The sequence below is a fragment of the Bos indicus x Bos taurus genome, chromosome 23, assembly GCF_003369695.1.
Source record: "Bos indicus x Bos taurus breed Angus x Brahman F1 hybrid chromosome 23, Bos_hybrid_MaternalHap_v2.0, whole genome shotgun sequence".
Classification (NCBI taxonomy): Eukaryota; Metazoa; Chordata; class Mammalia; order Artiodactyla; family Bovidae; genus Bos; species Bos indicus x Bos taurus.
Genome location: NC_040098.1, coordinates 12265029 through 12274983, shown reverse-complemented (window position 1 = coordinate 12274983; position 9955 = coordinate 12265029). Strand labels below are relative to the sequence as shown.

Here is a 9955-nt window from a genome sequence, read left to right as displayed (position 1 = left end):
ATTATTTAGATATAGAACAATGATTTCAATTGCTATGGATCTCTCATCAGAAACTGTAGAAGTGAGAAGACAGTGGGACATCATTAAAGTGCTGAAAGAAAATAACTATATCTAGAGAGAACAAATTCAGGAATGAAAGCAAAATAAAGTCAATTTTCAGATGAAGGAAAACTAAGAGGACTACACACTTCCTCTAAGAGAAGTGCTCAAGGGAGTTTTTCAGGCTGAAGGGAAATAATAGCAGAGGGAAACTTGGAACAGAAGCAATCAAGGAAGAACATAAATGTAAATATCTCCTCTTAAGTTCTTTAAAATATGTGTAACTATTAAAAGCAAAAATTGTAACAGTGTCTGGTAAGGTTTTCAATGTATCCTGACATAATTTACATAACAACTCTAACATAAAAGGGGAAGAATATATGGTTGAGAGGCATCTACATTTTACTCGAAGTGATAAAATATTAACTGTAGGGAGTTAGTGTATTATAATCCTGAGAGCAATGTCTTAACAAACAGAGATATAACCAAAAGTGAATAGACATATTACAGTGAAATACTAAAAAATATTCAAATAACCCAAAAGTGGCAGGAAAGGGGAGAGACAGAAACAAAAGACAAAGAGAACAAACAGAAAACAATAAAATGATAGATCTTAAAGCCAACCCCATCGATATCGTTTGTAAATGGCCCAAATGCATCAAATCAAGAGACTGTCAGAGTACACTGGAGATCAAGGCCCAACTACATCCTGTCTTTAAGAATCCCACATTAAATACAGGCTAAAGGGATGGAGAAGGATGGAGACCAGTGGCTTGAAGAGAAGGTCTGGGTTCTCCTGTCTCGGACAGCTAGGTGGGGTAGGACAGGTATGTTAGGGTCATTACAGAGACAGGCTTGGTATCCTCAGAGCAAGTAGCGGGGTCTCAGGGTCTGGCTTCCAGATTCCCCACCTCCAGCTATCAGTTCAAGAGGGGACTTTCACATTCATCACTCAGAAGCCACAGCTCACAGATCACCTGCTGAATCAAAATCAACATGGATTCTCCTTGCTTCTAAGAATTCTAATTCAGCCTTTGCCAAAATAAGGAGATGCTCTGATAGGCTCTAGCTGCAGCTATCCTGGCAAGTTGGCACAGGCTCGGAAGAGTGTGTCACTTACAACATGCTGGATGTTCTCTGATCCTGTGTGAATCTCACCTTTTTCATCGTGAGTCTAATAAATTGACTTCTTGGCGTCTGCAGCAGCTTTCAAATGGTCTCCAACCAGGAAGGGAGAACTGGAAGTCCTGAGGAGAGGTATGAAGGGCTCAGTTACTGGGCCTTAGGTTCTGACTCCAATCCTTGAAGCTTTACAAAGCAGTATCTGACGTGCAAAGTCCAATCCAAGACAAGCCAAACCCTCAACATGAGATTCACGCCTCTAGGAGCAACAAGGTGACTAGCTGAGGAATCTGTGCCACTCTCCTCCCCTCATGGATGAATAAAAACAGAAATAGGGCCTAGTTAAGTGGAACGGTAGAGGTTCTGATCGCAGAAAGAACAGATAAACTGCAGGTCAGAGAATGCCAAGATTCGAGTGAAAAGTTTTCACCAATTTCCTAACCATGATTAAACATATTTCAGAAAACGCTTAACTTTCTACATCAATGAAAAACAGAATTCTTGAATGAAGCCAAGTCTAGGTCAGTTATTTTCTCTACCAGCCTCAGGAACAATGAATGACCTCAGTCCAAATAATATCATATAGAAATACCGTCCACATTTTATGAAAAAAGTTAAATTCTAAGTCTGAGCATGAACAATCACTTGAGTTTCAGTCAGATCCATCCCCTATACCCATATGCTTATCAGAAAGTCTGGTCTCCATTTTCACAAGTTCTTATTGTAAATAATGCCATCTGTTCTTCCCTTCCTCCGTGGTTTCGAATCCTGATTCTGAGCCAGGCATACAGTCTCCTGGAATAGACTAATCCCCCAACCTCAGGACTAAGTCCTAGCCTGTGAGTTGCAAGAGGAGATATTATGGAGTGGCCTTCAGGAACCTTATATAAAATACTGCTCACACATTTCCCTGCACTTTTTCTTGTCTCCTTTCTTTAATCCATCTTGTTGCTTGGAAAATGGATATAGTAGCTGGAGTGCTAGCTACCACCTTGGCCAAGAAGACCTGGAGGAGTCCAGGTTCCTAAAGACTTTGTGAAACAGACTCATCTTACCAGCCCTGAGTTGCCTACTTTTGGACACTTGTGGTAGCGAGAAGTAAATCCCCATGCTGTGTGAACCCAGCTGTTGTTTTTGGTTTCTGTTACGCATAGCTGAATTTGATCCTAATGTAGCTCCTAATGACTGAAACCAAGAAACACTCTCCAACAAATCCTAGGGAGATGTTCTTGGTGGAGAAATTACCATTCCAGTCCATTCTTTGTAGAAGAAAAATGCAGTCAGCTGCCTTTCTTAAGACATTTCACAGTAAGGTTACCAAGAGAAAAACTAACTACCACCACCAAAACCTCAAAAAAACCCAACCCAAACAAAATAACCCCAAACCAAAACCTAAGTGAAGGGCCAGGCTGTGGAAGGCCTGTCCTCTAGTTCTTGCTCTTGATGACCCCTCCTTGGCCTTGGCCTGGGTGGGTTTTCCTCTGTGAACAATGAGGGTGTTGAACTAGATGTCTCCAGGCTTTCATCTAGTGCTGAACTTCCCGTCCATTTTCTAACCTCCATTAGACTATATACTCCTTTTTGCATAAATGAAATAAACCTCAAGTGCTTTTCACAGTGCTTTGCACACGGCAAGGTGCCCTATACACATGAGCAATGAAGAATCACGAATCACGTGACTTGTTTGTGTCCACAGTATCTGCACAGAGGAGGTGCTCGCAAGTGTTTACCAACATCCTCTGAGGCTGCCTCCCGTCCTCCTGTCGATCCTGTGCCTGCCCTACAGAAAGCTCGTCCCCCATGCTTACAGGCATCAGCACGAAGAGCCCGAGAAAAGGAGACTTTAGGTTCGGGGTTACGCAAATCCATGGCAGAAAAATCAGCAGTGGAGGAGGAAATACACTATTTATTTACAGTTCTTTCACTTTATCCACAATTTCCCATACAAACATAAAAACTAAAAAAATAAAACCACCACTTGGGAACACAAGTGTCTTTCTTTAATTAGTCCGGTCGAGGGAGGACCACAGCCCTCTCACTCTGTGAAGGAGGCTATTGAGGCACACGGACGGGGAGCAGGAGAGGGCTGGAAAGAATGCCTGAGAAACGGCTCCCGGTGAGAAATGTAAGATGCCGGCGCCGTGGGCGCCACTGGGAGACTCAGGGCCTCCCCGACAGGGGACAGCACCCGGCTTCCCCAGAGGGTGCCGGCTGCCTGCCGCCTCCCCCTCCACCTCTTCACTGCTGAACACCCGGCATCCAACACAGGTCAGCCGTCTGGTGAGCTGCGTGGGGTGTGATGGTGACAGTGGAGGGGACAACAAATGCCTCTCTCTGGGAAGAGCCCCAGGGCCCAGGAACACACAGGAAACCCCTCTCCCTTGGCACTGACAGTCAGTCACAGCTTATCTTGAATACCATGCTGCCTTGTAAAAAACGTGAAAACCAAAGCCCTCCCCCAATCCCAGGGGAAAGGCAGGGGGCCAGAAACCTGCAGAGGGGCTTCTGCCTCTGCAGCCCTGTCCCTGGGGGCGGGGGGAGCAGCTGCGGTGAAGGAAGGGGAGCTCTGACTGCTGAAGACGGGGAAGGAACAGGGCAAATGCGCCACGGGGGCCTGGGCCTGGGGGGCGTGAGGCGGGGAGGAAAAACTCGGAGACACTGATGCTCATCAGAGCAGCTCCAGCTGTCGGCTGTGCTCACTCTGGCCGACGCCCGTTCACTTCCCTCACAGGAGGCGCGCCTAGGAACCAACCTGGAGGCGCCACCTGCCTGGCAACTTCATCTGTGCTAGTGACCTAGATTGCTTTCACATGTTGATGCACGTTATAAATATAAAAATCATATCTGCTACAAAGAAGACATATTTATACATCTTTACCCATATACATAATAACACAATTTACACATAATAATATCTTGGAGTGGGTCATCACGGAAAAAGTTGGGGGGTTCGGAGAGGTGATAAGCCCCTTTTCCCTCCCCTGACCTGATCCTTCTCAAGGGATGCGTGTATACTTGGTCACTGGGGCCCTTCCCAGCTGGCTGTTTGACAGGGCTGGTCCAGACACATTTGGACATTCGGACGTGTAACTAAATGCTGATGGGTGTGTACACCTACATACACACACAGACGCAGGCACACGTACAGACATCTGTGTGAGAAAAGGAAAAATAAAATTCCTAGCCCTTGGGTGTAGGTCTCTCCCCAGAGTTATAAGCATCAGTGCCTCCTCTGAGAATAAAGCTCCTAGGAAGTTGCCCCTCACTGGCTCAGACTTGGGCAGAAGGGGAAGGGCTAGGAGTTGGGGGTAGAGGGGAGGGGACAGGAGTCTTTTGAAAACATAAGGCATTTTTGACCTATGATCAAATCAAACTGTCACAAAAAAAGCAACGGTGTCAGTTGGGGCTGGGAGGCAAGAGACAGCCAGTCCACGTAGGGCAATGTGAGTTGAGACCCTGAGCCTTCCCCTTCTTCCCTCCGGTTTCTCTTAAAGGGGCAGACAACCCTGTACCTCCTTTTCTGTCCTCTCCCAGAGCTGAGCCCATCCACGTTTCATGGAATACTGATAGCGGTCCAGGAGACCCGTCCAGAGACATGGAGTGGTGGACAGGCACGCCAGAAAGTTAAGACCTGGGCGGCGGATGTGAGCTTTTTACAGCAGGAGTGGTTCCTGGCCGGAGTCCACGGCTCGCACAGTGGCCACAGTGATCAGATTGCCATCAGAGATGGGGGGCGGTCTGGGTCCCCCTGGAGAGACAGCACCTATCGGCGGTAGTGATTGGGGGCGTCGGCGAACATGTACTTGAGTCTATAGGCCTCGGCGAGGAGCAGCCCAATCTCTTCGTTGCCCCAGTGTATCGTAGGTAGGTTTTGCAGCAGCATGAGGAGACCCTGGAATGCAAGAAAGGACTTTTATCATTTGATCACCTCGGGACTACTGACCAAGGGACCCGAAGGCCGTGGAATGGAGCCCCTCCTGGGTCACACATCCCCAGGGTCTGGCCTCCCTCCTCCCATGCGGCACACGGCCCTTGGCCCTAGTTCTCCTTCAGGAAGCCTTGAAAAGCCTCTGCTGAGTCTCTGATCCACTAACACCTGCCTCTTTAGAAATATTATAAATAGAGAATGACAACAATAAATAAGCATCTTTAAAGGAGAAAAATAATCACTCATCCAAATATACCTCTCTTAATTTCAAAGTATTCCTGTCTTTTTTTCACATGCACATTTCTTAAATAGCTATAATCATAATTATGATTTTACATGCTTTTTAATCATCCTTTTTTACTGTAATTTTTGTGTTTTTCTGCACAGCCTTCAAAAAATGATTATTCTCAATGTTAGTACTCCATCCTGTGGCTATACTCTAATTTACTAAAACAGTTCCCTTTTATTAGATACTTCATTTATTTCCTTTAAGGAAAAAAAAAAAAAACCTTCATGGGGAAGACTGCTACGAACCTTTTTGCATTGGACAGTCTTTCTCCTAATCCCAATGTTTGCTTGTTAATCACTGTATTTATCCTCTGCTCTGTTCCCTAAAGACTGTCCTCAACCTACCTGTCCAGCTTATTTCCCACTACTCCCAAGGTCTGAGCCTCATCCAGCCGGGTCCACTTCAGCCACATTTACCTGTGCCTCCAGGGTTTAATTTAGGTTGTTCCTCTTGCTTGGAACACCTCCTCTTTTGCTCCTCTACCTATCTAAATCCTATTGAGTTTTCAAAGCCCAGCTCCCTCAATCAGCTCCACGGAGATGGCCTATTACAGAGGATATGAGAATAAAGAGTGAATGTGAAATCTTAGGTTATCTCTATAATTTAGTTACCCTTGCCTTTGCTGCCACTTTGTGTTCTTTCTCCAACTCTCTTTCTGAACTGGATCTTATTTTTCTGATTATAAAAGAAACAGCGGCAAGACAAAACCCAGAAAGAGACTGACAGATTTGATACAGTTTTGAAACCTCATTATATCAAGGCACAAAAACAAGGTTAAAACACAAGAAAACTGACTACAGGAAAATACTGATAACACTTTTAAAAGACAAAAGGTTAACATCTACAATAAAAAGGAAGTACCGACAAATCAGTAAGAAGAAAAGGAAAACCACTAAATGGAAAAAAAAAAAACGGGTGCAAACAGGTAATGTACAAGATGCCAGAGGCCCATCAACACGCTGTAACCCTGCCGCTGGCCGATGCGTGCCCGCTAGCAATGTCTCATAGTTCTTAGTGAAGAGGTCTTGCGTATCTTTTACAACATTTCTTCCTTTAGTAACAGAAGTTGAGCTGGGCACAGAGATACACGGGAACATCACTGCTGTGTATGGCCAGTATGATAAGTTCTGGCCAATCTGGGGGGGCAGTGTGACTCCTGGGTTCTGCCCTAAACTACTCCTCCCCTTCCTAGAAAATGGTGATGAATGGAGGAGTTTGAAGCAGTCATCTTAGACCCTAAGAATAAAGCTGTGTGTTGAAGACGGCAGAACGAGAGAGAAGAAATCTGAGTCCTTGCCACCCTGGGGCCACGTTAGCCCTGGACTCTTACACTCAGCCTCTTCATGGAAGAGAAGCAAACAACTACTTTGTTTTAAGCCACTGTTATTCTCTGGCCTTGGTTTCAGGAGACAAGTTTATATCATCTTAACAAACTCAGGCCACATCTGTCAAAAACCAGAGATGCAGGGACTTCCCTGGCAGCTCAGTGATTAGACTCAGTGCTTACACTTCCAGGGCCTGGGTTCCAGCCCTGGTTGGGGAACTAAGATCCTGTAAGCTGCACAGTGTGGCCAAAAAAAAAAAACCAAAAAACCCCAACCAAACAATACCCCTCTCCCACAAAACAGAACAAAAAAACAAAGGGGAAAAAAGTACACATGGTCACTGATCCAACTTAACTTCTTAGTACTTCTTGGGAAACATTTGCACTCCTGCACAAGGGTCAGCACCGCACCATTGCTTCAAAAATGGGAAAAGGACATGGAGGAGGTGCCTGTCAATACCGGGAACTTAGAGAAAACGACTGTCCAACTTATGAAATACAACCAGCACCTATAAAAAGAAGCAGGACTACATGTGTCAAGGTAAAAAGATATCAAAGACGTTTTTAGGGGCGAAAACAAGCAAGTTACAGAAAAAGTTATGATCCCACTTAGGTAAAAGAGAAAACACAACTATATATTTGTATATGCATGTATGTATGTAAAATTTTTAAAAGGCTAGGTGGTGAAACTGCTAACACTGGTTACCTTTGAGGATTCGAGAACTTTTGCTTTCTCTCATAATATTTCTCCTCATTTTCAATTATTACAATAAAGTCTTTGTATACTACTTATGTTACAGAACGTTTTCCCCCTAGTAATACACATTTTCCTGGACATTTGTTTACTCTGTTGAAAGTAAGAGAGCACAAAATAAACCACCCTTAACTTCATAATCAAGAGGAAGCTACTTTTAAACATTTTGGCATATTTCCTTCCAGTCCTTTTTCTGTACATTTTTACATAGATGAAACATTTTCTCTAAATACTTTTGAATCTGTTTAGCACTTAATATAAGCATTTCCTCTAATATTAAAAACTCCTTTTAGACATTTTCAACGGTCAAAGAATTTTCTATGATGCAGAAGTATCCTAATTTACTCAGTATCTTCCTGTTTTGAGCATTTAATTATTTCTGGTTTTTCACTATAATGAAATTATAATGAACAGCCTTGTGCATAAAGCCGTATTTTAGATTATTTCCTTGGGCTAAATTCCTAGGAATAAAATTACTGTGTCAAAGGGCATGAACACTTTAAAGGTACCTAAGACTCATCCAGGAAAAAAATCTCCTGTCCCTGGATCTCTACCAGGGCTTAATACTCTCATTCAACAATCTTGGCTAATTGTAAACACTGTCCCTGGATTTCCAAACCCGAGAATCAAACTGAAAGCCACAAGTCAAGGGAATTCCCTGGCAGTCCAGTGGTGAGGACTTTATGCTTTAGCTGTTGAGTGCACAGTTTGATCCCTGATCAGAGAATTGATCAGATAGAGCAAGCTGCACAGTGTGACCAAAAAAAAAAGCAAAAAACAAAGATAAATCTGTAAAATGGAATACCCTGCACTCAAGTTATTAATGCTTTCACAGTTTTTATATGAGCATGTACTCATGTAATGTGTGAAAAATACAAAAATGGGAAAAATTATACACATCTATGCATTCTGACATTATGGAACATCTACTATATTTCGTACCAATGATAAAAAGAGGTTACAGAAACAACATACTTCACAACGTCATATAGAAAAACCTGAACAGGACTTCCCTGGTGGCGCAGTGGATGATGGGAATCCGCCTGCCAGTGCCGGGGACATGGGTTTGATCCCCGTTCCAGAAAGAGATTCCACATGCTGTGGAGCCAACTAAACCTGAACGCCGCCAAGTACTGAAGGCTGCACGCTCTAGGACCCTCGAGCCACACGTGATGGGCCCTTGAGCTGCAACTGCTGAAGCCCTGCACCTAGAGCCTGTGCTCTGCAGCAAGAGAAGACACCACAATTAGAAGCCTACGCACAGCAACTAGAGAGATGCCCCCGCTCTCGACAACTAGAGCCGCGAGTGTGGCAACGAAGACCCAGCATAGCCAAAAATAAATAAATGAAATACAGTGGTGTGTACGTGTCAAATAAGTAAATAAATAAAAATCTTAAAAAAAAAAGAGGAAAATCCAAACAAACTTTATGGCCAACCCGATATACAGAATATTTCCATTAAGGGTTATGTACAGACAATATGTATTTATTCACATAAATGTGCATGGCAAAATGTCTGGAAGGAGATATATCACCTTTGTATGGTAAGATTTCAAGTACCTTCTTTTTTCTTATTGGTATTTTCTAATTTTTCTATAATGGTTTCTGTTAGTCGCTCAGTCATGTCTGACTCTTTGCGACCCTGTGGATTCCACCAGGAGGACCCCACCAGGCTCCTTTGTCCATGGAATTCTCCAAGCGAGAACAATGGAGTGGGTATCCATGCCCTTCTCCAGGGGATCTTCCTGACCCCAGGATCAAACCTGGGTCTCCTGCACTGCAGGCAGATTCTATAATGGTTACATACACTTGAAAAACTTATAAGCAAAAACAACCAACAGTTGATGTGTCTAGAAGAGAATATTTTTTTCTAGGAGAGAATCTACCTGTAATTTCCAGTTTTTCTAGTCTTGCTAGAAACCTTCCAGAAGTCCTGAAATAATTCTACCCTTGAACATGTCAGCTTCCTACTACCTCTCCCACCAACAGTTGAGGCTTAGGTGGGAGGAATTATTCTGCCACCTGGTGGCCGTACCCAGGAACTGCACCACCCACACACAGCGCTGTAAAAATGGGAAGCCTGTCCATGCATTGGCAAATCAGGGATAAAGTAGAAACTGAATTATCACGGGTGGGAAAAGATGCTGTCAATTACAAATCAGGTACGTTAATCAAGGGGATAGAGAAGATACACTGGTGAGGTGGGGAACAACTGAATATGTGTTACAAAGCCAGCTCATGGGAGTACTAAGCATTAATACACAGTCAGGTGAAACACTGCAGGTGTGAGAAGACAGCTTATGGGGCAAGTAGCTGAGAGTGATTCCAAGTGAATGAGAAAGAGGCAATGGCTCTCAGAGAAGACAAGCTCGAAATGGCTGGAAAATGTTGAGAATCCAGATTCCAAAGGAAAAAGAAGAGGAAGAATGAGTCATGTGTGAGGGGGTCAGGGGAAGACAACAATCAGACAAGGGGGCTGAAGGAGAAGGGGTAGCAGGT

General features: G+C 44.0%; 1 protein-coding gene across 2 annotated transcripts in view; it reads right to left on the bottom strand.

Moving 5' to 3' along the window:
- Positions 1-3047: 3047 nt before the first annotated feature.
- TBC1D22B (TBC1 domain family member 22B) overlaps positions 3048-9955 on the bottom strand; it is a 75036-nt gene continuing 68128 nt past the window's right edge. For both annotated transcript variants that reach the window (XM_027524296.1, XM_027524295.1), the window contains one exon: positions 3048-5053. In XM_027524296.1, the coding sequence (XP_027380097.1) occupies positions 4925-5053 (129 nt within the window). In that variant the 3' untranslated portion in view covers positions 3048-4924. The remainder of the gene's footprint in view (positions 5054-9955) is intronic.